This window comes from Trichoderma reesei, assembly GCF_000167675.1.
Source record: "Trichoderma reesei QM6a unplaced genomic scaffold TRIREscaffold_12, whole genome shotgun sequence".
NCBI classification, from domain to species: Eukaryota; Fungi; Ascomycota; class Sordariomycetes; order Hypocreales; family Hypocreaceae; genus Trichoderma; species Trichoderma reesei.
This window is the reverse complement of record NW_006711159.1, coordinates 434425-460354: the sequence shown is the minus strand read 5'-3', so window position 1 is coordinate 460354 and position 25930 is coordinate 434425. Positions and strand designations below refer to the sequence as shown.

The 25930-nt window shown below is 53.8% G+C and overlaps 6 protein-coding genes across 6 annotated transcripts; 4 read left to right on the top strand and 2 right to left on the bottom strand.

Moving 5' to 3' along the window:
• Positions 1 to 783: 783 nt before the first annotated feature.
• Positions 784 to 1275, bottom strand: TRIREDRAFT_108502 (uncharacterized protein; the record flags this gene model as incomplete). The annotated part of the gene is made up of 1 exon (XM_006966235.1): positions 784 to 1275. The coding sequence occupies one exon, from the start codon at positions 1273 to 1275 to the stop codon at positions 784 to 786; it is 492 nt and encodes a 163-aa protein (XP_006966297.1).
• Positions 1276 to 5185: 3910 nt separating this feature from the next.
• TRIREDRAFT_122419 (phosphatidylinositol 4,5-bisphosphate 5-phosphatase) lies at positions 5186 to 9604 on the bottom strand (the record flags this gene model as incomplete). The annotated part of the gene is made up of 4 exons (XM_006966234.1): positions 5186 to 6691; positions 6773 to 6992; positions 7080 to 8893; positions 8964 to 9604. 4 exons carry the CDS (start codon positions 9602 to 9604, stop codon positions 5383 to 5385), a joined length of 3984 nt encoding a protein of 1327 aa, XP_006966296.1. The 3' UTR covers positions 5186 to 5382.
• Positions 9605 to 11433: 1829 nt separating this feature from the next.
• TRIREDRAFT_22598 (uncharacterized protein) lies at positions 11434 to 14134 on the top strand. Its single transcript, XM_006966151.1, has 5 exons — positions 11434 to 11550; positions 11646 to 11861; positions 11936 to 12039; positions 12422 to 13630; positions 13691 to 14134. Exons 1-5 carry the CDS (start codon positions 11479 to 11481, stop codon positions 13866 to 13868), a joined length of 1779 nt encoding a protein of 592 aa, XP_006966213.1. The 5' UTR covers positions 11434 to 11478; the 3' UTR covers positions 13869 to 14134.
• Positions 14135 to 15973: 1839 nt separating this feature from the next.
• Positions 15974 to 17162, top strand: TRIREDRAFT_49205 (uncharacterized protein; the record flags this gene model as incomplete). The annotated part of the gene is made up of 2 exons (XM_006966336.1): positions 15974 to 16448; positions 16512 to 17162. The coding sequence occupies 2 exons, from the start codon at positions 15974 to 15976 to the stop codon at positions 17102 to 17104; spliced, it is 1068 nt and encodes a 355-aa protein (XP_006966398.1). The 3' UTR covers positions 17105 to 17162.
• Positions 17163 to 20371: 3209 nt separating this feature from the next.
• On the top strand, positions 20372 to 21939 carry TRIREDRAFT_122416 (uncharacterized protein; the record flags this gene model as incomplete). The annotated part of the gene is made up of 2 exons (XM_006966335.1): positions 20372 to 21070; positions 21147 to 21939. The coding sequence occupies 2 exons, from the start codon at positions 20372 to 20374 to the stop codon at positions 21693 to 21695; spliced, it is 1248 nt and encodes a 415-aa protein (XP_006966397.1). The 3' UTR covers positions 21696 to 21939.
• Positions 21940 to 23771: 1832 nt separating this feature from the next.
• Positions 23772 to 25678, top strand: pdi1 (protein disulfide isomerase). The gene is made up of 3 exons (XM_006966334.1): positions 23772 to 24013; positions 24143 to 24359; positions 24427 to 25678. Exons 1-3 carry the CDS (start codon positions 23878 to 23880, stop codon positions 25580 to 25582), a joined length of 1509 nt encoding a protein of 502 aa, XP_006966396.1. The 5' UTR covers positions 23772 to 23877; the 3' UTR covers positions 25583 to 25678.
• The last annotated feature ends 252 nt before the right edge of the window (positions 25679 to 25930 follow it).

Sequence of the window (25930 nt, the reverse complement as noted above, 5' to 3'; positions counted from 1 at the left end):
CATATGTAATTGAAGCACACACCAAGAGAAAAGAAGAGAGAAGAAGTTGTAAAGCTACCTTCGATATGGTAACCAGATGATATGGCGAATGTATATATGGCTGATACTCCAATGACCCTCAAACAACTTCACGGTATCAAAGGCCCATCATCTCGTGATAGCGGTACGTGCAAGCAGACAAGCGCCCACAATATTGACCGCCTCACAAATTGACAAACCTAAACAGCAGACGTATTCAGATAGATTTTGAATTCTTGATTTGATTTAAACGGTATGGTGGGAATCTCTGTAAAAAAAAATAACACAACAAAAGCCCGACAATCAACAGACCCGTCTATAAACGCACAGATCCCGCGCAGGTCGACAGATGCACAAACAAACGCCACGCGAAAACAGGGAGCAACACCGAAACCCGGAAACGAAAACGCACAAAGAAAAGAAAGTGATATAAAAGCGAGAGAGGGAGAGGTGGAGGAAGAGGGGGAAAGGGAGGGCGAGAGGGCGAAAGGGTGAGATTAGGCTTTAGTAAAAAGAGAAGCGTGCTGAGGCTTGTGTGTAAGAGGTAAAAGAAGAAGAAAAAACAAGATCGCTTTCCCCCATGTGATGGATCACCCTGGTAGAGAACATGGCAACGTTATATTATGGGCCCATCCCGATCATCTTGTAAGTCGGTGGGAAGGTGGTTTGGGAGTCGTATCGAGTCGTGTTCGTCGTTATTGAAGCAGCCGTGTAAGTATGTTTTTGGTTGAATACACTCTCTTTTCGGTTTTTGCGTTCGACCGGCTAGACGTTTTGGCTCAGTAGCCTCGATGCCCTCAGCAGCCTCTTCTGCTTCTCCCACAGACGCCGTCCGCGGCCGTTGCTGCTGTCTTGGCCAGGCACGACTTCGTCGTCGCCGCTGTCGGGCCTGGGCTCTCCCGGCCGCAGGCTCTGGTACATGGCCGTCCGCGTCACGTCGCCCTTCCGCGGAGGCATCAGGAAGTCTGGCAGCTCGGCAGTGTTGACCGTCACGCTGCTGCGGCGGCGCGCCTTGCCCGCCAACTGCGCCTTGACCTTGTACCACAGCCGTGAGCCGCGCGACATGGTGGCAAGCTCCTCGGGCGACAGCGACGTCGAGGACGCGGTGGTTGTGGTGACGAGTGACGGAGCGGAATAGTTGCTGGCAGCGGTATAGGAGGCGGATGCCGACACCACCTCGTCGCGCCAGATGACGATGCGGTTGTGCTTGGAGGCAGAGATGAGGGAGCAGGCTGGAGGTGGTGGCAGGTCGGCCATTGTTGCGGTTGGATTCGATCAATGACTCGGGTGGTAGTTTGTTGTCTTGATGCGGCTGCGACTGCGGCTGCTGCTGTCTCTGCTGTCTCTGCTGCTGCTATCACCAACCGAGGTCTGCAGTTTGTAAAAGGAAGATGTGAGCTCTTTTTTCGGGACTCGGAAGGTTTGATTGCCAGCCAGCCGCCGAAGCACGCACTTCTCAAAACGTCGGTGAATCGGCTTGGTTGGTACACGAGCAGTGACTGAGAGCCGGCCGTCAATTGGAATTGGTCCTTAAAAAGGCGCCGTCGAATCTCGTCCGTGTCCAGATGCCAATGGATCTGCAGGTTGCTCGAGTCGGCGATTCACAAGCTTGGGATCGCCCCAAGCTCGGCAAGGCCCAGATTAACACCAGCGGCGCGTAATAAAAAAAGGCCAAGGTCGTTATCGCTTCCCCTTAAGGCAGCTGTTCATGCAACCCTTGTAAGCCGCAGAGGATCCAGACGACGTCCCCCACCAGGCAATCTCTCGATGCTTCTCCGGCGTCCGGGGGTTGACGTTGGACAGGGTGCAGCAAGTAAAATCAGAAGCTGAGGCGAGGGGGGGGAGGACAAGTAATATAAAGATGGATTGATGGGAGGAAATCAAGGCGGCGGTGGCTTTTCGGGATGCTCCGAGTCTAGGCCGTTCCTCAACGCCCTTTCCTTGTCCGCTGTGCAAGCCCAGATCTTTTGTTCTGCTCCAGCTACCCGACTTATTATATGCAAAGTTCTGCAATGGGCGGGAGAGTGCCGTTCGCCTTGCTTCCTGCTTCTCGTTTGGTCTCGCTTCTTGCGGGTGGAGGCGCGAAAAGAGGAAGCCCCGGTTATATGGACGCTGTAGATGCAGAGAAAAGGCCGGTTCAAGACTCCGTCAATGCAGGCAAAAAAAAATCTTGTGGCGCCACTGAGGTCAAGCGGCTCGAGGCCGGCGGCTGGTGTAAGAGAGAGGTGGATGGATCCCACGATTCCAAGGTTAGGTCCTTTGTGGGCTCCACCGCGAGGGTGAGGGAGGGTCAGAGCAAACGCAGGCGAGGGCGTGATACTCGTAGCAGTAGTTCTCAAAGTACTATCTCAGGTGCCTGGGATAGGTAGGATAGAGATGAGGGCGTCGGCCAGAAGGAAGAGACAGAAGAGGACGAGGATGATAAGGGAGCACGGAAGGGAAATGAACAGGTCGTTTTGCGCTGCTTGCCGTCGTTGGTTGGTTGGTTGATCTGCAGGAAAAGGGAAGGAAAAGAAATACGAGCAGGGGAGCAAAAGAGGCTTGGGAGAGAGCAGGAGACGGGATGAAGAATGACGGGGAGAGCCTGTCGATGTTCAAGTGTCGAGAGGAAGAAGAGGAAAAAAAAGAGAAGCCGTGCAGAGGACTAACACTTGAGATTTGAGGGACATGGCGCTAGACAGGGAAAAGGCCGCCGGAAAGTGGAGCGCGCAGGGGCGGTTTCAGTGGACGGACTCGCTAGCGGACGCTGGAGGTCTGGGGGATGTCAGTGGGCTTCGGCTGGTGTTAGTGGGCTGGGGGTGCTGATCGCGGTGGCGGCACATGGGGGGAGGAGGGCCATGTGAGCCAGTCACGGACCGTTCCAAGGTTGCTTTGTATCTGTACATGTACCTACCTACTACTAACTTGACTGCGGTCCCTTCAGGTTCTCTCTCCCCGACCTCATCAATTCATGTCCATGTCGTCAAGGCTCCCGTCCCCAAGGTCGTGCGAGAGCGCTCAGGCGGCAGGCCGCGTGTGGGGGTTCGCAGGTGCAGAGACGGCATTGAGGGGAGCTGGTCGTGCGTGTCTCGGCCGTTTAAGATTGAGGCCGTGGTGGTGGCTGATCTGGGATCTGCCTCGAGGAGTGCTCTTCTGTTCACTCTCTCTCGTGCCTCTTGTCTCTTGTTCAAGTGCCGGGGATTGAGCTGCTGACACCACAGTTGCATCGTTTCTACCCCGAGCACTACTAGGTCTACTGGCAGATCGATGTACTGCTACTAGTAGTACGATGATGCCATTCAACTGGTCTGGGGCCGCTGTCGAAGAATCAAGTCTGGAGAAGCCATCTACTGGTAACTCGCATCTCCCTCGGAGCACGCCGACCAACTACAAACTACATAGTGCTAACCGTCTGGCACTATCGCCACCACCTCGAGTCTACAGGCGCCGATTGATCCATCTGCGACACATTCCACCACCCTCAATGGTCCAATTGCCGTTTAGCACCAAGCCCGACTTACTCGCGTGCCCTCCTTCAACGCAACCCGGTGGCTTCTGACCTGGAAGAAGAAAGAAGATGATAAGAAGAAAAAGGCTCAACCGCAACGCTGGCTGACTGACTGACTGACTGACTGAAGTGCTTGAGACGTTTCCCCCATGCTGTCATGGGCCATGTACTGGACTACTAATATCCTGGCAAATTTGACAGCTGGGGAGCAGGGAGGTGCTCACATCTTCCACTCGCCCCGGGACTCGCTTCTTTAAATACCAACATGCCGTGATTGGCGCCCTAGTATCTTGGATGTGCAATCAATCAAATTAGATTGGATTGGATTGAATTGGATTGGATTGATTAGCCACGATGGCCCGTCGTTCGCTTCTACAAATAGACAGACACGGCACAAGACAGGGCTGAACAAACGGGACAAGTACCTACCTATGATGATATTGGCATCTTCCTCTATTGTCTCTCCCCTTTGGCAAGCGCCAACAATCATATGCAGTATTGATCAATGGACTGCGGAGTGTGAATGCTCGAGACATACATACAAGACACCAAAAAAAATGTCTCGCTACTGCTGCTGCTGCTGCTGCTATGAGGTATCTTCCAGCATCCGGTCGACACAACTCGACTGGCGCGACGGTCACGCGCCATATGCATCCAATGATCCGATTCGACTTTGCCCTCATGGCCATATCTGAGGTATCACCTTAGCTTTGGGTTGCAATACTTGCTACAGCTCACGCATTTCCAGCCGATCGAGTCCCCCCTTCCCCTTCATTTCAATTTTTCTTCTTCTTACTTTCTTTTGCTTGGTTCTTCTCGTGATGCAAAGCGGGAAATAGTTTGAGCCACAAGAGGTGGTGTAACTCGCGGTCCGGGAAACGAAACAAAGCAAGCAAGCAAACAATAACGCGCAAAAGACCAATCTCATCAAGTTACGCAGGTATTCAAGGCACCCAGCAATATACCAATTATTCACTTATTCACTTGATTCGTGATATCGTCCGTTTACCTTTCCTTGCTAGGTAGGTATCGACATCAACGACATGTAGATGTAATACGACTACTCGTATCTCCCCATGTGGCAATGGAGTAATGCTAGCAGAAGCATTTCGCATCCCACCCTCGCCCCCCGCGTCTGGCGCCAGAAATAAAAAGTCCAAATACCTCTTCTTCTTCCCACACCTCACCATCCTTTGACCTCAGCTACCTACCTACCTATAAGTCGCTTTCACATATCACCGTTTCCTAGCGTCTACCTAGGTAGTAATACTACATGTATGCATCCCTTCCCCCCCTAAACTCAAAAGCAGCGGGAGAAGACAGAGAAAATAGTACAACAGTCGTTTTGTTTGTTTGTTTGTTTTCTGTTTCATCCCGTAATATAGCAGTGTAACCAAGGAATCTCTTCCACAACCAATCACCCAAGCAAAGAGGGAAGAAAAAAAACCTCCTTTTGGTACAACCGAAATCGCCGGGTGGCTGCGGGCACTGAAACTCGCAGAGAACACAAAAGATATCGCGAGACTACAGGTAGGTACGATGTCCATACAGCGTACAATTACTCCAATGATCAAGGTTCAGAGTTCGAATCTACGTTCGTTCAAAAGCTGTAGATACACTGAACACAAATACACAGCCCCTATTCTTTTTCTCCGATCAGCAAGGTCTCGAAGCCGCCTACGCTATATGCTAAAGACCTACATCATGAGCTCGCTTTCACAAGTCAATATCCAACTTCTAGCATGGCAGTAGGACGCGTGCTCTAAGAGTCGTATTCATCCATGTCAAGCAGCAGGCAAACCATTCGACAATTCAAACATCATCCCACGTTCGCCAACTGACTGCGCTATTGTGTCCTCTTCCTTTTTTCCCTTCTCCTATGCTGTGCTTGGCTGCAACGTCTCCCAGCCTCCCATCTCTTCCTCTCCTCCTTCGTTCAATGAATCCAACAAGTCAACGGGACCGTGGTTTGCCTGTCTCAATCGCTGCGGCAGGACAGGAGGCCCTCTAGTCGTCGCACTTGTGCTCGTATTCGTGCTTGTAGCTGTGCTTGTGCGCATGTTTACATTCAGCTGAGGCTTAGGAGGGGCGACGGGCTTCTTCCCAGAGCCCAAGCCCGCGGATTGTGTCTGCCACTGCGCATCCTCTGGCGTTGCCGCCATCGTGGATGCGCGAGCCGGCAGCCGTGGTTGGAACTCATCGCCCCCATGGTGGTCTTGATAGCGGCCACCTGCGGCTGTCATCGAGGACGCTGAGGCTGGGGACGTGGAAAGCAGATGGGCTGGCTTCTTCGCCACAGGGGGTGCGGGCTTCCCGGCTTTCAGCTGCTGAGACAGCTGCGATGTCTGAGAAGCCGTCGAAGCGGGCCGAGACTGCATCCACACTGGCTGCGTCCCAGCCTTGTCTGCTCCTCCCGCCGCCGCCGAAGAGTTTGAGTTCGCCGGCTTGCTGCCTGGCCCTGCACCCGAGGCGGTTTCCGCCGTGGTCGCTGAACGCCGGGGAGGCGGAGGTGGCGGAGGCACGCCAGACCTGTCTCCATAAACACTCCGCGTGCTGCTGTCGCCGTCGCCAAGCTTCAGCCGTCCGACCTGCGCAGGGAGTGTCGTCGGGTCATATTGCGGAGGCACTTTCCTGGGCCCACCAGGTGCACCCGAAATCATGCCCCTCGGAGGCATCACTTTCTCGTACGGAGAGCTGGACATGCTCGAGAGCGACGCCCCTGGTGACGATCGTGAAACGGAGATCCAGTCTGGTTCTTCGCTTTGCCCAAATGGATTGGAAGGGCGGTTCGGGTTCAGCGCCATCGGCTGGCCGTCTCGCCCGGTGGGTATCGGAATCTGTGCTCGAGCTGGCTGTCGATTGTCAAGCCACCACTTTTGGCGGTCTGAGCTCGCTGGTGGAAGACCGGGCTCGATTGCGTCGTACCCAATCAGGTCTTCATCTTCCGAGTCTTCGCCCTCGCCTTGGGCAGCTATGTCTCCAACTTCCGCCTTCCGCCGTTCGTATAGTTCGTGGCTAATGGCGTCTCGGCGAGCTTCGTCAATGAGGCTCACCCGGCAGTCAAATGTGGCGTAGACGGGTCTGTGATCCGAAAACAACAGCGGTGCCGAGTCGTAGGACGTCTGGCGGAGAATAGCCCCCTTTTTCAGTACTCGGTCTGTCCAGGCAGGAATCCTCGCTTTTTCACTGAGAATTTCTTGTCAGTACAACTGTAGCCAGCAGCAAGTCATCTCATTGGGCAGGCGTGAAAGGGAAAAGGGGGCTTACGAGGTATCATAGACATCGGTTCCGATGTCGAATCTGTAAGTCGGCAGGAAGTTGATGCGGGCTTCAGAATAGAACTGAAACGCCAGCCCGGCTACCATTTGTAGATTCAACTGGTCGTTTTCGTACAATGTCTGCAGGTCTCGTTTCTTTACCAGGGCGCGAACAACCTCGGAACTCAATCCGATACGGTAATTGAAGTCGCCTAGCCAGATGATGGCATCTGGTGCGTCGTGAGTTAGCCAGCGCGTCCGCATAGTCCTCCTCCTTCTTTCTCCCTTGGCTACGGGGAAAAGGGGGGGTCACTCACCATGATCCTCGATGCCCCGATTCCTCTGAAATCGCAGGCCACCGTGAATTGTAGCGTAATCGCGATTGCGCTCATCGTAGTTGGAAAATCCCGCCGCCAGATGCGCCGTCACAAAGCAGAGGTGAGTGTTCGCGTAGTCGAACCGAATAGCAACAGCTCCCTTGTTTCCAGCCATCCCAGAAAGGCCTGTTTTCTTGACACTTCCTTCAACGTTCTTGATGTGGTCAAGAGATGACGACTTCACAAAGATGCATAACGCCGCTCCCACGAGCTGTCCGCTCCGTAGCAGCACGTACTTCTTTCCTCCAAGGGCAGCCTGACGCTGGTTCAGGGCTCGTTTCACCGCCGCCTCCCAGAGGCTCTTTCTCGTCGGGTCGCTGTTCATGATCTGCTGCGGGCTCAGCTCCACTATCTCCTGAAACGCAACAACATATATCTCCGGCTGCGACGACCCGAGCGACGGCGGGAACAGCCATGGCGATAGGTCGTGATCGATGCCTTCGGTGCGTCCGTTGAGGTTGAAGGTGCCGACCCATATACTGATATTCTTGTACGAAGTAAACTCTTCACTTCGCCTGGCCAGCTCTAGCGACACAAAGTCGCTGATGGGATCAAACAGGTGCACGGGGCTTTGCCCAACTAGGAGGCCCAGCAGCATGTCGATGGTGATTTGCCGAGATGGGTCGACAAAATTGTTGTGGTAGATGCGCTGAACGGACTTTCGCACGTCTGCCATGGCACCGGCTAGAGACATCTTTCCGTGTCTGGTGAAGGACGTCTTCAAGGCCCCTGTTCCGGCATACGTCTTGGAGAGCGCATCTCCATTATCGGCCCACAAGCTGGAGTGCCTCATCCAGAAGTCGGAAGCTGCAAACTCCCCTCGGTGGCCCAGGAACGCCTCAACTGCCATTTGGGAGATGAGAGTCTGGATCAAGTTTGTGCGGTCCAGACAATCCAAGCAATTGGTGCGGAAGACGCCCTCTTGCTGAAGCACAACCACCATGCGTTCATCGGCCTTCTCGTTAGAATCGTGATGGTTCTCGGCCAAGAAGTAGGCGAAGCCATCGGCGGAGTTTTCTATGTATCTACGAATGCCGCGGGCAGCCTCGTACCCAGCTGGACCCTTTGTCTCCGCGTGAAAGTCATAGTGCGTCTCACGCAGCAGGGCGTGGTCTTCTGATTGGTCTTGACCAGGCCGCCTCAGCGGGCAGCGTCTTATACACTCCCGATACATGCTGGCAAGTTCAACTTCGCCTGGCTTGGTGTCGCTCAATAGGTTCACCACATGAACGGCGCCATAAGCCTGTTCGAGATCCTCGAAATGCTTGTTGAACGTCGGCTGCGTTGCGTCCAGGGGTCGGGTGATTGTGATTTTTTGACGGCCAGGTATGAGATCCGCGACCTGCTCCCAAAAGACTGGCACCGAGCCTCGGACCTGTGCGTAGGAGAACAAAACACCGGCGGGGGACCAGAATGTGGTCTCTGTCTCGACGAAATTTGCAACATTGCCGTTGTCGTCCATGCCTCTCGCGTTGAAGCGAGTACCTGCCCGTCGGCACGAGAGCCGTGAAACTAGTGTCAAGAAGGACGGCATGCCGCTCCTGGCTGCCTTGAGGGGCGATGCGCTCTGCGGGATGGTCATGGTCTTACAGAAGCCCCGAATAGCAGACGTGAGAATACGTGAAGCATCCAGCGCCTCGCGCTCGGAGGCCATCAGCCGAGAGCGGAATTGCACCAACGGACTGATCATGAAGGAGTTCCATAAGTAGGTGTCGTCAAAGTTGTCTATCTCGAAGGAGTCTGAGTTAATAGGTCTTCACATAAGAGTCAGTAGAGGTCAACACAACTGGCCCAATTCACATGCAGCTTGGGAGAAGGCCATACCGGTCTTGTACCCTGTTGGTGAGATCGAAATCCGTGCTGTAGTAGAAGGATCCATTGCTGAGGAGCCGGCGCAAGTCATGACACGGATGCTCGATGGCCACCTCTCGCCGACTCAGTCCTTGTCCATAAGGCGAGGACGAGTTGTATCCAAACACATCCGACGAATCCGCATCCCCCGGCTCCAGGGGCACGACATCGTCGTAGTTGGCGCTGCTCAGGCAGTAAAAGTCCACGCTCGCAATCCGCTCCACCGTCTCGCCGGGCCGGACCGTTGCGGCTCTGACGGCCTGAGTGATGACGGACAAAAAGACCTCTCCATTGATCGCAATCAGGCCCAAGGTGCCGTACACAGGCCTCGGCGTCAGCGGGCGGTAGTCCTTGAGCAGCTTCTTGGATATGGCGGAAAACTCCACCATGCACTTGGCGGTTGCAGAGTCGCCTCCGCGCGGCTTGCTGGACGGCAGCGAGACGGGCGATCCGCTGCCAAAGGCCTCGCTGGCAGACGAGCTGTAGCGCAGGATCAGGGCGTGAGACGACGAGACGATGGCGATGGAGCGGTGCGGATAGTCGCGGATGTACAGCTCGCTCGACTTCTCAGGCGCGGGCGCTTGCGCGCTCCACGAGCCCGGCGGAGTGTCCATGGGTATGGCGACGATGGACTCGTGGCATCAAGTCAAGAGTCGGGGTTGGGGCTGGCAGGGGCGCAGAGCTGGAGCGAGAGCTGGAGAGAGAGCAGAGCGGTTTTAGGGTCCCTGTTGATCCATGGTCTCCTTGCAACTGGGTGGAGCGATCGCGGGCCTTGCCGCAGCGCTGTCTGCTGCGGTTGATGCGCTCCCTCTTTACTTTTCTGCGCGACAGGCAATCTGTGTTCCTCGAGGCCAGAGGTTCGGGTTCAATGTCGATGTTGCGAGGTGGCTGTCGGTGTAATAGCGCGTTATGTCATTGGTGACATCGGCTATGTAAAGAGCTTACCTTGGGCGGAGCTGGAGTCGAGGTCGCTCAACTTAACAGGTGGAGGCTACCTTGGTACCTACTGTGGTAGTGCCCTGTAGCGAGGTAGGTAGGTATTGTGCACCACCAGCCTTGCGGCTCGATTCGATCACCGTCTTGCCCGTCAGAATGCAAATGAGTTGTGTGGAGAGAATGTGAAGCAAGACATACTAGGTAGAATTTTATAGGCTACAAGAGGTAAATATAATATTATCTTGACACACAGAATTATAGTAGTATCATATACAGATGGCCCTACTAATCAAGTTTTCGAAATGCTCCATGGCATTGCCCACCCTAGAACCACCTGCTCCAAAAATGCAGCAGACATGCTGTGTCCTGGGCTTGAACGATAAACAAGCAGATCATGTTGGAGGCTTCTAGGTATCTGCGAGTCGACATCATGTCCATCAACTCGCCTATCGAAATTCCGCAGACAACTGTCTCTCTGAGAGCAACACAACGGCTCCTACCTAGGTAGGTATGATGGGATGCCTACATAGGTAGCTACCTTTTAAGTAGATAGTCATCAAAATGGATGGGAGATACTTCTGCTTCAACTGGGCTCAACATACATGTGGTATGTATGCTGACAAGAGTATTTACGAGCGACTACATTTGGGTTCAAGGGCGAGTATAGAGTATAGCATGCCTATCACGGCCAGAATGCTTCTCAGCGCAGAGAGATCTCATTGACAGCGTTGGCACACCTCATTGCCTGTGAAAGCCCGAGTATCGTAAGCCAAGTACGCAACCCTGCGGCTGAACCAAAGCACCGTTACATCCAAAGACGAGCTCGAATGGACGCGTGGAACAGTAACGCTACTCTCCATGTCCACCTGCAATAGTGCCCATAGATTTCCCTGTCAGAGCCAGACTTCTGGAACGAAGGAACCGGGAGCGCCAGGACTTGCAGCCTAGATACATCAACGGCCTCGCTGCACAAGAGATTCGGAACGAAACGGCAGTAAATAAACTGTCCGATATTCGCCAGACCTCAGATCCATTTTGAGATCATGCTCGCCATGAATGGAGAGCGTTCATTCTCTTCCTATCATATGTTTTGTTTTGGAATCATCACTGGTCATGTTTGGAGAAGAAAAAGAAGAATTTTGCAACCCCAGCCGTGGGTTAAATCTGAAATTGACTGTAGCTTACTCATCCGAACGCGCTAGTAGTAAGGTACTTCGAAAAGCCAATCTCCAAGCACGCGCCGGTACCTGCGCACAAGGTCCTCCTGCTCCGCCATTCGCGCTGCAGGCCCCGCTCGCGATACGAGGCTCGCTACTTTGGCGACAAGTACCTGCTGATCTGTGCTCTTTTTGGCCAATCAGAGCCAAGCAGCCGAGCTCTCCAGCTGGGTACCTCTGGTACTTCGTACCTTTTCTCTCGGAACTCGTCCTTCATTCTTCCATCATCAACTTTACCTTCTCATCCTGCGCTTCAACAGTTCTACCTCGCGCCGTCTCTTGACGCCTGTATCCATACCGCCCTGCCCTCCGTCGCGTCCGACCAGCATCCTTCCATGAGCGATTTCAACAGTTTTGGCGGCTCCGAGGAGGAGTACGCGTCGGTTCGCAAATATCAAGCGGAAACGGTATGTCAGCCTTCTTCGACAATCGCTCGCTGCCATCCAACAGCCTCGTGTTGGTCCGTAGCGTATCGCTGCTAACAGAGTATTTCTCGCTTTAGGAGGCCAATCCTGACAACTTCGAGAGCTGGGAGAACCTTATCAAAGCATGCGAAGCTCTCGATGGTGGTCTGAACAGGAACTCGAGCCCTCAGGCGCTCTCCACCGTCCGCGATGCCTACGACCGACTTCTGCTCAAGTTCCCGCTCTTTTTTGGGTACTGGAAGAAATATGCCGATCTTGAATTCAACATCGCAGGCCCGGAATCGGCTGAAATGGTGGGCTGCCCCGTCCCCCTGCGCTCTCTGACGCCACTGTTGTTGCGATACACTGCTAATGGCGCTGAATCCAGGTTTATGAGCGAGGATGCGCCAGCATAACCAATTCGGTCGACCTCTGGACCGACTACTGCTCCTTCAAGATGGAGACGACGCATGACCCCACGTTGGTCAGAGAGTAAGTATTCAGGGCACTTTTTTCCTTCCCCCATAACGGCTTCTGCCAATGCAGCATCGCGCTCAAGCACCATGATTTCGGTTGCCCACCTACCAAGAGCTCTGCAGCTCACTATCGACCGTGTCGGATGGTGAGATATGCCACAGCGCCCTCCCCCACCCTCCAACCGGGATCTCTCTCTCACACTTCTTCCCAGACTTTGTTGATGTGCTCTCTTCGTCCCATAACCTTGCGTCGTGCTCCTACCGTTGTCCCCTCTGGGGACGGAGAAACCCGATCTCTGCACTCACAAATGGCCACCCCTCTTGTGTACTGACCCTCTCTGTTCCCATGCTCGCCTGACCCTTTCCCCCATGAGCTGAGTACTGACAGGCACACGCAGGCTTTTCGAACGCGGAGCTACCCTTGTTGGGCTGGATTTCCTCGCTCATCCCTTTTGGGACAAGTACATCGAATACGAAGAGCGACAGGAGGCTGAGGATCGCATCTTTGCCATCCATGCGCGCATTATTCGCATCCCCCTGCATCAGTATGCTCGCTACTATGAAAGGTTCCGAAACCTGTCCCACACCCAACCCCTGGCTGAGCTCGTACCGGCAGAAACCCTTGCGAAGTTCCAGGCCGAGGTTGCGGCGGAGGCGGCAGCCTACGGCGGAGGTCCGCGACCCGAGCTGGAGGTTGAGCGGGATGTCCGAGCCAAGATTGATGCCATGTACTATGAAGTCTTTACCCAGACGCAGGCCGAGGTGTCGAAGCGCTGGACCTACGAGTCCGAGAACAAACGACCGTACTTCCACGTGACGGAGCTGGAGGCTAGCCAGCTCAACAATTGGCGAAAGTACTTGGACTTTGAGGAGGCTGAGGGTGACTATAGCCGAATCGTGGCTCTGTACGAACGGTGCCTCGTTACCTGCGCTTTCTATGACGAGTTCTGGTTCCGATATGCCCGATGGATGGCAGAGCAGCCTGGAAAGGAGGAGGAGGTCCGCAACATCTACATCAGGGCCTCCACACTTTACGTCCCCATCAGCCGCCCGGGCATCCGCATGCAGTGGGCTTATTTCGAAGAGAGCTGCGGTCGCATCGACGTGGCGCTTGACATTCACGCCGCCATCCTCATCAAGCTTCCGGACTGCGTGGAGGTGATCGTCTCCTGGGCGAACCTGCAGCGCCGCCAGAACGGGGTCGAGGCTGCTATCCAGGTTCTCAAGGATCACATCGAGGCGCCCACCGTTGACCTGTTCACCAAGGCCGCCCTGGTGGCCGAGTGGGCCATGCTCCTGTGGAAGGGCAAGAACTCTCCCGAAGAAGCCCGCGCAGTGTTCCTCAAGAATGTGCAGTGGTATGCCGACAGCAGGGTTTTCTGGGACAAGTGGTTCCAATTTGAACTGGAGCAAGATGGCAAGGACAAGGACGGGGAGCCGGGCCAGGCAGAGCTCGTCAAGAACGTTTTCGACGAATTCCGTAGCCGAACCCGGCTGCCCGGCCCTGTCAAGCGGGAGCTAGCTCAACTGTACATGAACTTCCTGGTCCAGCGCGGCGGCAAGGATGCCATGAAGGAGTTCCTGACCGTGGACAGACAGATGTTTGGGTCCGTCAATCCTGCGAGCTACCGAGAGACTGAAGGAAACCAGCTAACCCTTACTCACAGGCCCGTGTCCATTACAGCCGCGTCCAAGGGTGGAAGTGGCGCGAAGGAGAACGGAGCGTCGCCTGTCGGCGAGCTCGATGAGGCCAGCAAGCGCAAGGCCCAGACCAGATACCTGAATTTCTACGAGGCTCACCAGGAGCCCGCTGCGGACGCTCAAGGCGCAGCTGACTTCAACTAGGGAAATTGGAAGCCGGCTTTTTGGGGTTTTGGCGGAAGACAGCAGGACGTCAGACGACGCCGGGTTTCAGGCAATAGGCATTTTGGGGGGGCGTCAAATTAGGATGTTTTCATCTTTCAAGTGGCGGATGGTTGTACTATACGCATTTGCTGGACACTTATAAGGAGCGGCAACTTTGCTTGCAGACGTATTTGGATGCGGGCCGCGAGTGGTACGGATGATTTCTATTTAATGTACGGAGTTTATAGTTTCTCGATGAGACACGCAGATGGCTGACTCTCTGCTCCTCGGGGCAAGGGAGCACCCTGCTGAATACGAATGATTCTCAAATACTTAATGACATATGATCAAGACTGGTGAACGGGGCGTGAAGAAGGGGTAGCAAGAGGCAAGTTTCGATATTCTCCTAGCCGGCTTTAAGAGTTGAACAAGTAGAATGGCAGTCAGTCCACGGTCGGATACTAGGTAGGTACATACAATACAAATCGTAGCTTTAACAACGGATCTGCACAAGTGGCGATGATCTTCGATGACAGGACACAGGCACGTCTCATCACATGCAATGCGGACAATCCAGGGACCAATTCTAATACTAGTAACTTTTTTTTGTCCGTGCCAGTTCAGTCAGAGGCGGAAAAAGAAGCTCCACGTGGCTCGCCGACGCATACCGTAAAGAGAAGCTCTTCGCGAATTACATAATCATACTTGACCAATCGCTCTGAGATGAATGACAAAGTACTTTCGGATTTTGCCTCTTCCATCAGGGTCCTCGTCAGGTACAAGCGCGAGCGAGGCTAAGACTGGTTTTTGGATCGATGTTTGTCTAAGCCAAAGACGGGCGGGCTGGGGAAAGTAAAATAAAAAAGGAATGAAAGAGCAGGATGGCGATTGTGAGAGGTGGAATGGTGAGATTATGGATATTACTAGAATGAGAAGAGAACACAGAGGGAGAGAGAGAGAAGAAGTATGTACAAGCATATACATACCTAGAGGGACGGCATCGGAGGGGGGAAACCCTGACATGGCATGATTTGGAGTTGAGGACCAGAAGCGGCATCTTTTTGAGTTGCGGCATTGGATTGGCGGCTCTGATTGGCTGCGTCTTGCGGCAACAACAAACGCCATCGGCCGATACCGTCAGAGAGGGAAGAGAAGAGAAGGCTTGTGTTATAGAACGTCAATCCGGCGGCTTGTCGTTATCTGGGCTTATTAGGAGGTAGTACCTCTGGCAGTCGCTGAGGGTGTGAATGCGCCCGGCCGAGGGGGGACTAGGTACCTTACTGTACATACATAGAGCTGGCGTACCTATGAGCTGTCATACGGGTCTGACTTTTTTTTTTTTTTTTTTTTTTTTTTTTTTTTTTTTTTTTTTTTTTTTTTCGGTTTCTTCTTCTTTCGCCTCCCAAGAACGTGGGTGGGCTTATCGAGATGCTTTTTTACTCTCGACGAGGCTCATGGTGGCGCAACAAACAGCTCGCTCACCCAGAACAGAACAAACCTCGCTATCTATAGCAACCATCCTCGTTGGCATATCCCCCATACAGTAGCTCTACTCCGTACTAGTCCATAGTACTTCATGTATCTGATAGACCACTAAGCCGATACTATCACGAAAGAGCAGGACGTGGAGCGGCTCCGCTAGACTGCGGGTCTCGACAACGCCCGGCTGGCCACTCAGGCGATGGCAATTTGCATCGTTTCACTCTCGCGCTCTTTGTGACTGAGGGCCTTTTTAGAAATCCCGAAATCCTTTTCCCCTTCTTCTGGGGCGTGAGACGCTCTTCTTTGCTCTTCCATTCTTTCCATCCCGTCTTCTTTATCAATCCTCCTCTTCCCCTTCACTTCCTTTTCCTGCTTCCCCATATCCTTCTCTAACCCACGCATATCAAAGGTGAGTTGACAGCTCCATCGTCTTGTCTCTCTTGCTATTTCTTTTTGATTCCGTCAGGCCGGTAGAAGGACAGCTGGTGCTTCGGGCTCGATTCGGACTTGATACCCATTGTTGCTTCTTTGGCCAAGCTGTCATCCACCGTCCAGACACCCTATATCAACTCGTCTGCTCAGCCAGGCCACTGCTAACGTCCACCTCGTGTCAATTTGTCTAGATGGCCTCCTCTGCCCGTCAGTTCGCCCGCGTGGCAACCCGCACAACCACCCGCTCCTTCGCCGCCGTCCCTCGACAGGCTTTCCGCCAGCAGGGCCGCCGCTTCTACTCCTCCGAGCCTGAGAAGAAGTCCTCCTCCTCCCTCCTGTACCTTGGCGCCGCCGCCGCCGCCGGTGGCCTGGGCATCTGGTACTTCACCTCTGGCGCCTCTGCCTCCTCCAAGGAGTTTGTTCCCACCCAGGCCGACTACCAGAAGGTGTACAACGACATCGCAGAGCGTCTCGAGGTCGACGACTATGACGATGGCAGCTACGGCCCCGTCCTGGTGCGTCTCGCCTGGCACGCCAGCGGCACCTACGACAAGGAGACCGGGACCGGTGGCAGCAACGGCGCCACTATGCGATTTGCTCCCGAGAGCGCTCACGGTGCCAACGCCGGTCTGATTGCTGCTCGTGACTTCCTCGAGCCTATCAAGGGTAAGCCTCTTGTCGTTTGTGCGCATAGAGTTAGGGACGTCAGCTAACAGCCGAAACCAATAGCCAAGTACCCCTGGATCAGCTACTCCGATCTCTGGATCCTCGGCGGCGTTTGCGCCATCCAGGAGATGCACGGCCCCATCATCCCCTACCGACCCGGCCGCCGCGACGCCGACGCTGCCGCCTGCACCCCCGACGGCCGCCTGCCCGACGCCAGCAAGGGCGCCAGGCACCTGCGTGACATCTTCTACCGCATGGGCTTCAACGACCAGGAGATTGTCGCCCTCAGCGGTGGCCACGCCATCGGCCGATGCCACCGCGACCGATCCGGCTACGATGGCCCCTGGACCTTCTCCCCCACCATGCTGACCAACGACTTCTACAAGCTGCTGCTGGAGGAGAAGTGGCAGGTCAAGAAGTGGGACGGCCCCAAGCAGTTCGAGGACAAGACCACCAAGTCCCTCATGATGCTGCCCACCGACATGGTTCTGGTCCAGGACAAGGCCTTCAAGCCCTGGGTTGAGAAGTACGCTGCCGACAACGAGCTCTTCTTCCGCGACTTCTCCAACGTCGTTCTCCGCCTGTTTGAGCTTGGTGTTCCTTTTGCCGAGGGCACCGAGAACAACCGCTGGACCTTCAAGCCCACCCACTCTTAAGCTTGTATATATGCATGAGGGCGAGGACGGGGAGTTGATCGATGTACGAAAACAAGGGGAGACTAGCGTTGTCAATACTAGAGAGCGAGGACATAGAATTTTGCACATACCTTAGTTTAGACATATAGGGCCATCTTACGAGATGAAGCCGATTGTCGGCCGGCCACATAAGGAAAAAAAAAGTTGAAACGGCTACTTGATAGGCAGGCTTAGAAAGCTTTGCAAGACTCGTTGTGATCTATACTCGCAGACTGCTGATACTCAGAGCACGACATTGACTCGTGCTGTCTTGTGATTTGAACGGCCCATGCCTCTGCCAACTCCCTGCACTCAGCACGAAATCAAGAACACGGGCTTCTCAGTTTTCGATGCTTTCGTGGAGTCGAGATTGTTGTGATGCTGGTTTGTGTCTTAGAAGACAGAGCGAGGTGATGCAGTGGAAAAGCAGAAGGGCAGCAATGTGTTTTGAATGGGGGAGGAAAAGAGGAGGTGAAGACACCCGCCGAGCCACAGTACTACTACCTCGTTTTACTTCGTGCTACTCTAGCTACTACTACTATACGAAGTATCTTGCCTGTGAATATTCCAGGTTGTGCTATTCGACCAGCGGCTGTAACTGAAGCCATGACGATATGGAGTGTACTTACATGCCAGGTTCCCCGCACTTTCCCTAAGACTTAGGTAGAATGGGCATCTTTGGCCAGTACTTGGGGGGCCTCTATCTCGGCCACCCCTACATCTCGTTCCTCGATGTAGGGGGGTTCACTGAATAGCAAAAAGCCTGTTGATTCGCAAAGGAAAAGGTACTTCAGATTGTAGTGCAGCTTATATACTGAAGTAAGTATAGAGGTCTGCTGGAGACCCGCTTTTAAAAATGCGATTATGGTGAGAGGCGATACCTTTTTTAGTAAGTAAATCATGTGCCTCGCGGGGTATTTTTTCTTTGCGAATCATCAAGCTTTTTGCTATTCAGTGACCCCCCCTACATCGAGGAACGAGATGTAGGGGTGGCCGAGATAGAGGCCCCCCAAGTAGTCGTGAGCCTCTCAATTTGCACATAAAAGTCAGCCATTTGCACATAACACTAAACTGTTTATAGCAAGATGCACCCCTCATAGTAGTAATCGATATCTCTCACTTACTGTCTTCTTCCTTTATGTATCTCCTCTATCACAGCCATAGCAATAAAAGCTATGTCTCCTGCTATTATAGCGGCTGTAACTGCTAAAATATAAGAGAAAAATCGCTTGCAATAAAGGCAAAATTATACATTCTGCAAGCTGCAGCTCCTTATCCCCATTAGCGTTCTGCAAGGGTTCAGTAAACAGACCATTTACAGTAGGCTTAATACTTGGAGACAGTACCTCAAAGAAGAGAACAGTAAGTCAAGAAGACCAGTTATTACTGTAGGAGAATGACTAGGCTAGCATTAGTTTAGTTTTATGTGCAAATGGCTGATTTTTATGTGCAAATTGAGAGGCTCAGTAGTCGTACCTGGCTAGATTGGATCTGGGCCGAAGATCAACCTGAAAGGAGTCGAAGAGATCATTTCAAGGCCCTGGGAAACTTTGGGATTAACGTTACGAATTCCAGGTTGTCTAGGTAGCTGTTACGTTGCTCTGCTCTACTCGTATATATTGCAGCGATTTGGAGGATGTAGTAGCACTGGGAGGATGGCGAAGCCCTACCAGGTGTCTACCTAAGGTAGTTCCACCGATGACTCTTTTGAGGGCATCCTGCGAGCGCCTTGGTCTGCATCTTTATTTCGACACCAAAAGTCTAGAAAGAGGACGGCAAGAAAGACTACCTTAGAAGACGTGACAGGTCAGGTTCACAAAGAGCACGCAGTCCTCCGTACATGCATCGAACAGTGAAACCACGGGGATGAAGCAAGAACCTCTAGGGATCGATCACCACAATGGGTGCAGCAGATTCCTCGGAGTATCCTTAAATACTTGCTCATACCTCAGGTACCTTAACCGCTCCCGATCTGCACCTGGCCAATGAATGACCCAGCCAACAGCCTTGTCAAGACAAGGTGCTTACGAATGACCTTCCTCTGGGCTTCGATTGTAAATCAAGAAAGATAGAGTTTTGCCGTCCCGAGGAGACATGACGACTTCTTGCTTACAGGGAATGTCCCGTGCCTGGAGCATCCTCGTTATCAATTAGCGCTGGAGCGAGAACGATCTTTCCATGCGAAAGCGAGAACGAAGAGGCACCCGGCTAGTATTTTCTAGGTATGTACCTTCTGTATTTCTGTCCAGTCGGATATAGCGAAGCGCGAGCGAAAGGCAGCGCCTAAAAGCCTTTATTGGTCAAAGAGGAGTGAGTGGGTGGGGATCAAGAACGTCGAAGACTGGAGAAGAAATACCCAGATACTGTACAAACCGGCCAAGACAGAGAGCAAGCAGCCAGACAATCGATTATCACGGCTTAGACGCGATTCGAGAGGAGACTATAGTACGGATAGAGGTGGAGAATTTGCTGGACAGACAAAAGAACACTCAAAGCCGGGTTATCGCCGCCGCAGTGGAATGGAATGGGAGTGCGACTGAGTAAGGATCAAGGGCAACTATGGCCGCATTTCTTTGCAAGCATATTGAATTATTCAGCAACCCCTCTTGAGAACTGGAGTCTATGGGGAGATCTTGCTTGAACACACATCAACTGACCAGTCGGAGCGCCTCGATCCAGGTGGTACATGGAATGATAGATGGGGATTCCGTCGCTTTTCGCCCTGATGATACGGCATGCCGAGGCCGAGAGTTGTCAATTGCTTGGGCCATGTTCGTATTTTTGGTAGCATGCTGGCAATGGAAGGACGCAGAATCTTTGGCTCATTGATGGGGACGAGGATTGAGCCGGCACCGAACAGCTTGATTCGCAATGTCGCCGTACATCCGCCTGTATGTAGGGTCTAGCGTTTGGTTACCTACCTACCTACCTATATAAAGGTCCATGGGAAGAACACGCACCTTGTCATGATGAATCACTACTATTCTCCCAACTCATCCGACTCACGAAGACTCCTCTTCTGGTCATCAAGCCCCCTTTTGACTTATACCCAACCCGCAGTAGCTTCTGGAAGTCATTTGCAAGCGCTCGTCCGTATATAAGGCGCATATCTCGCAGATACATACAGTCGATCGATATACCTTGCCTTTCATCGGTGCATCTACTATACCATAGTCCACGCACCTGTCCTCAGAAACGAGGCTCTCAAGGACAAACTCTCGACGAGAAACAGACCCCATCAACTTCAAAATGGGCAGCGTCAGCACAAACTACGAAAACACGGCCGCCCCCGGCGTGCCCTTCTACACACCGGCTCAGATCCCTCCGCCCGGCACCCCGCTGGACAAGGCCTCGGCGCCGACGCTCTTTCAGCCGCTCAAGATCCGCTCTCTCGAGCTGCACAACCGCTTCGTCGTGTCTCCCATGTGCCAGTACAGCGCTGACGATGGCCATCTGACGGACTACCACCTGGTGCACCTGGGCCAGCTGGCGCTCCACGGCACGGGCCTCATCATCGTCGAGGCCACGGCCGTGGAGCCGCGCGGCCGCATCTCGCCCCAGGATGCCGGCCTGTGGAAGGACTCACACATTGCGCCCATGCGCCGCGTCGTCGACTTCATCCACAGCCAGGGCGTCAAGGCGGGCATCCAGATTGCGCACGCCGGCCGCAAGGCGAGCACTCTTGCTCCCTGGATCGGCGGAACAGCCACCAAGACGCTGGCGGACGAGAGCGTGGGCGGATGGCCCGAGGATGTGGTTGGGCCGAGCCCGATCCCCTTCTACGAGGACCATGCTCTGCCCAAGGAGCTGACCAAGGAAGAGATCAAGGGCCTTGTGCGCAAGTTTGCCGAGGCGGCGGAGCGGGCTGTCAAGGCCGGGTTCGACATGATTGAGATCCACGGTGCCCACGGCTACCTGATCTCGAGCTTTTTGTCTCCCCGAAGCAACGTAAGTGATCCTCCTCCGTACACGGGGAGAATGACCGCCCTCCCAGGACATGTGAAAGCTAACACGTTGGCCTCAGAAACGAACCGACGAGTACGGCGGAAGCTTTGATAACCGCATCCGCTTCGTGCGCGAGGTCACCGAGGCCGTCCGCGCCGTGATCCCCGAGACGATGCCGCTCTCGCTGCGCGTGTCCGCCACGGAGCTGATGGAGTGGACCGGCGAGGAGTCGTGGACCGTCGAGGACACCATCAAGCTGGCCAAGCTGGTGCCCTCATGGGGCATCGACATCTTCGACGTCAGCAGCAGCGGCAACAGCTACGAGCAGCGCTTCCCCGAGAACCCGCACTTCCAGCTCGACATTGCGCGCACCATCCGCAAGGCCCTCCGCGCGGACGGCATCGACATGGTCGTCGCCGCCGTGGGCAACATCACGGACGCGCAGACGGCGCGCGACGTCGTCCAGGAGGGGCCCGAGGCGGCGGGCGAGCTGGCGCTGGTGGCGAGGCAGTTTTTGAGGGAGCCCGAGTGGGTGCTGAGGGTTGCGCATGAGCTCAAGGTGGGCGTCAAGTGGGCGAACCAGTATTCAAGGGCTGGGCCGCGGACGGACTTTAGCAAGAAGTTTTGAGGGCTGGTGATGGCGTGATGAGGGAGAGGAAGAGGGAGAGATGTAGGAGGGAGACAACGAGGGCGCAAACTGGGATAAAAGTTGTAATACACATTTAGACTTGCACTTTGAGCGTCATATGTATTCAAGGATTACCTAGATATACGATGTAATGCGCCATGCTTGCTTAATTTTTCCCCTCTCAATAGGTACGGCATGCGGAGGGTGAAGCTGCATCAGCACTAGATGAATCATATATATGTCTCTACACGAGCTTGCCGCCAATAACATCTGGACATGAACTCTCCACAAAGGACAATATACTTGCGATCCTCATATCTGTGAGAGTGGAAAGTGTTTGTCTGGCACCTGGCAGTTGATTATCGAAAGCAGTCAGGAAACGCCATTACCATTAGCAGGACGTCGCAAAGATCTGGACAGATCACCAACACCATGCATCGGAAGCCGGTTAAGGTGCATCTGCACGAAGGGTTCATATTGCCGCGCAGTGCATTTAACCTCCGGAAGTTGAGGGGAGACCCTTGAACAAAGAGGGAGGTGCAGTTGGATAAATGTCCAAGCTAGGGTCGGGGTTTGGTGAGACGGGAATCCACATGCTGGAGGCTACAGCTTTGTAGTAGTACTGGTATATCCAATATAGCCACGACACAGGGAGGAGGGATTGGTTTGTGTAATGGGCAGAAATAGAGACAGCCATCACTGGATGAAACTATCGTCGTCTGTGATACTCGAGTTGCTGAAAAACTTACGAGGGATACACACATTCCAGTCGTTGTTCGAGGTCGAGGTGGGACTGGTATTTGATCGTGACAGCGGGGATGGTCAATTGCTCGCCTTGATGATGTCTGACCGTCTTACTACATGTACTCGTACCTACCTACTTAGGTAGGTAGATATCTACTGTTTTGTTTCTGATACGTGCAGCAAAAGTGGCCTATCGAGATTCTAGCATTGGTAACTCTCTTGTTTTTTGCGAGTATCGTAAGGTATTTCCAAGTGATGGGCACAACCTGTAGTCCATCTCCATCTGGTGGCAAACACAAGCCGCAGAGCCGCAACGCCTTCAGCAAGACCCTTCGCCATCGAAGACTTGAATGCTCTAGATATCTCGACACAAACAAGAGTACGATTGCCGCTCTGATGCTGTACTACTACCTAATTACTCCACAAGTCCGCCCAGCCATCGAATATATGAATAAAGAGGTACCTTGGCAGGCTCGTGTTGCTGACTTGACCACATCTCGCAGCCGCCCTGCTGATATTCTGCCTCTTTGTCTCATTCTCCTTGCGGCCAGCACAGGCCGCTATTGGTGGCTGTGAAGGCTGCGAGGCTATCGTGCAAGGGGGAGGCGTTAGCGCTTGGCGTGCCTCTTTGAGCTGCAGCCAACGCTCCGGAGGGGTGGGCAGCTGTTATGGAGTTACATGCAGGCGGCTGCCGTGGCGGTGGGGGAAACCAGAGGCGCATCGTGTACCGGCAAACAGCATGAGGCGAGGTGGCCAGTTGTTCTTCTGATCAGCAGCTGCCCATCTCGTCTCAGACAGTCAAGAACAACTGTGGGAAGGGAGTATTACTAGTAGGGCATTTAAATAATCACAGCATCGAGACAGGGACAGGTCACAAAAACGACTTCTTCAAGCGGCGGAATAAGCTCAAAGATAGGTGGATTTGTCAGGTGGCAACGAGAAACAAAGGGAAAAAAGGCAATACCCAAGATACTAGGTACTAGGAAAGGTAATACTGTATGTATCCATCAGTATGTATCCAGTGTCTGAGTTGAGCGTCTCCAGTCCAATCCATGCCCTGGGGGATGTGCTGGAGCGGCCTTCCTTTAGCGGGTGAGTTTAGCACCCACTACCAGAGGCACAGAGAGGGGGCCCCCCAGTTTTAGGCTGCACAGGGTGTGGTTCAGGGACTCAACTGGGCCCGGCTGAACCAGCGCGGCAGCCAGATGTGGCCAAAGGGACACTTGTTCAATTGAAGTGAGTGCGTCTAAGTCATCAAGGCCACTGCAAGTACAAAACCTCGCCCGTCCATCCGTCTTTCGTGCAACTGCATTTTGCACTTCCGCATCACCACTTTTTTTTCTTCTTCTTCTTTTTCTATTTTCTTTTTCTTCTCGAATCCTCCCTCTCCCCCGTCCATCTGTGATACCCGCTTGATACCCCAATCACAACCGTCGCCATGCAACAGAAGCGTCTTACTGCTGCCCTGGTGGCCGCTTTGGCCGCTGTGGTCTCTGCCGAGTCGGATGTCAAGTCCTTGACCAAGGACACCTTCAACGACTTCATCAACTCCAATGACCTCGTCCTGGCTGAGTGTATGTCTCTCTCTCTCTCTCTCCCCCCCTCCCCTTTGCCTTCTGCCCTCTCAAGCTTCTGCATCTCTCGACCCCTCCCCCGCCAGCCCCCCGGCATCGAGATCCCCGCTAACAGCTGCAATCTTCCAGTCTTCGCTCCCTGGTGCGGCCACTGCAAGGCTCTCGCCCCCGAGTACGAGGAGGCGGCCACGACTCTCAAGGACAAGAGCATCAAGCTCGCCAAGGTCGACTGTGTCGAGGAGGCTGACCTCTGCAAGGAGCATGGAGTTGAGGGCTACCCCACGCTCAAGGTCTTCCGTGGCCTCGATAAGGTCGCTCCCTACACTGGTCCCCGCAAGGCTGACGGGTAAGCTTTGAATTGCACTGTTCTTTGCATCAATCCATTCATTCGCTAACGTTGGTTGTCCTTTCAGCATCACCTCCTACATGGTGAAGCAGTCCCTGCCTGCCGTCTCCGCCCTCACCAAGGATACCCTCGAGGACTTCAAGACCGCCGACAAGGTCGTCCTGGTCGCCTACATCGCCGCCGATGACAAGGCCTCCAACGAGACCTTCACTGCTCTGGCCAACGAGCTGCGTGACACCTACCTCTTTGGTGGCGTCAACGATGCTGCCGTTGCTGAGGCTGAGGGCGTCAAGTTCCCTTCCATTGTCCTCTACAAGTCCTTCGACGAGGGCAAGAACGTCTTCAGCGAGAAGTTCGATGCTGAGGCCATTCGCAACTTTGCTCAGGTTGCCGCCACTCCCCTCGTTGGCGAAGTTGGCCCTGAGACCTACGCCGGCTACATGTCTGCCGGTATCCCTCTGGCTTACATCTTCGCCGAGACCGCCGAGGAGCGTGAGAACCTGGCCAAGACCCTCAAGCCCGTCGCCGAGAAGTACAAGGGCAAGATCAACTTCGCCACCATCGACGCCAAGAACTTTGGCTCGCACGCCGGCAACATCAACCTCAAGACCGACAAGTTCCCCGCCTTTGCCATTCACGACATTGAGAAGAACCTCAAGTTCCCCTTTGACCAGTCCAAGGAGATCACCGAGAAGGACATTGCCGCCTTTGTCGACGGCTTCTCCTCTGGCAAGATTGAGGCCAGCATCAAGTCCGAGCCCATCCCCGAGACCCAGGAGGGCCCCGTCACCGTTGTCGTTGCCCACTCTTACAAGGACATTGTCCTTGACGACAAGAAGGACGTCCTGATTGAGTTCTACGCTCCCTGGTGCGGTCACTGCAAGGCTCTCGCCCCCAAGTACGATGAGCTCGCCAGCCTGTATGCCAAGAGCGACTTCAAGGACAAGGTTGTCATCGCCAAGGTTGATGCCACTGCCAACGACGTCCCCGACGAGATCCAGGGCTTCCCCACCATCAAGCTCTACCCCGCCGGTGACAAGAAGAACCCCGTCACCTACAGCGGTGCCCGCACTGTTGAGGACTTCATCGAGTTCATCAAGGAGAACGGCAAGTACAAGGCCGGCGTCGAGATCCCCGCCGAGCCCACCGAGGAGGCTGAGGCTTCCGAGTCCAAGGCCTCTGAGGAGGCCAAGGCTTCCGAGGAGACTCACGATGAGCTGTAAAGAAGTCCAAAAAAATTGGAGGTGAAAAGACAAAAAAACAAACTGTATAATTGTGGGTATTGCTTCTTGACGAGAAAAACAAATCGTCGGCGCTGGTTTACGGATCCTTTCAATAAGTACTAGCAATTGCATACTGGCGGAACGCCCATATGAAGCATTGCTTTGATGATAGCACCTGAATTTGATCACCGAGTTTCCTTGAGAATATGCGTCCCGAGAGTGCTCCTGAATGTATTCGTGTAGTGGCAAGATTGTGTGCCCAGAGAGAGCTCTACGATGCTTCCCTTGATTTGTGACAATACAATTCGGAGGCTAGATTGATACCGAAGGTTCAGATTTACAGGATGT

Coding starts and splice junctions, on each gene's coding strand:
- TRIREDRAFT_22598 (XM_006966151.1), top strand. CDS start 11,479: ATGAGCGATTTCAACAGTTTTGGCGGCTCCGAGGAGGAGTACGCGTCG. Junction 11,551..11,645: donor GCAAATATCAAGCGGAAACG/GTATGTCAGCCT, acceptor TTCTCGCTTTAG/GAGGCCAATCCTGACAACTT. Junction 11,862..11,935: donor GCCCGGAATCGGCTGAAATG/GTGGGCTGCCCC, acceptor CGCTGAATCCAG/GTTTATGAGCGAGGATGCGC.
- pdi1 (XM_006966334.1), top strand. CDS start 23,878: ATGCAACAGAAGCGTCTTACTGCTGCCCTGGTGGCCGCTTTGGCCGCT. Junction 24,014..24,142: donor TGACCTCGTCCTGGCTGAGT/GTATGTCTCTCT, acceptor GCAATCTTCCAG/TCTTCGCTCCCTGGTGCGGC. Junction 24,360..24,426: donor GGTCCCCGCAAGGCTGACGG/GTAAGCTTTGAA, acceptor TTGTCCTTTCAG/CATCACCTCCTACATGGTGA.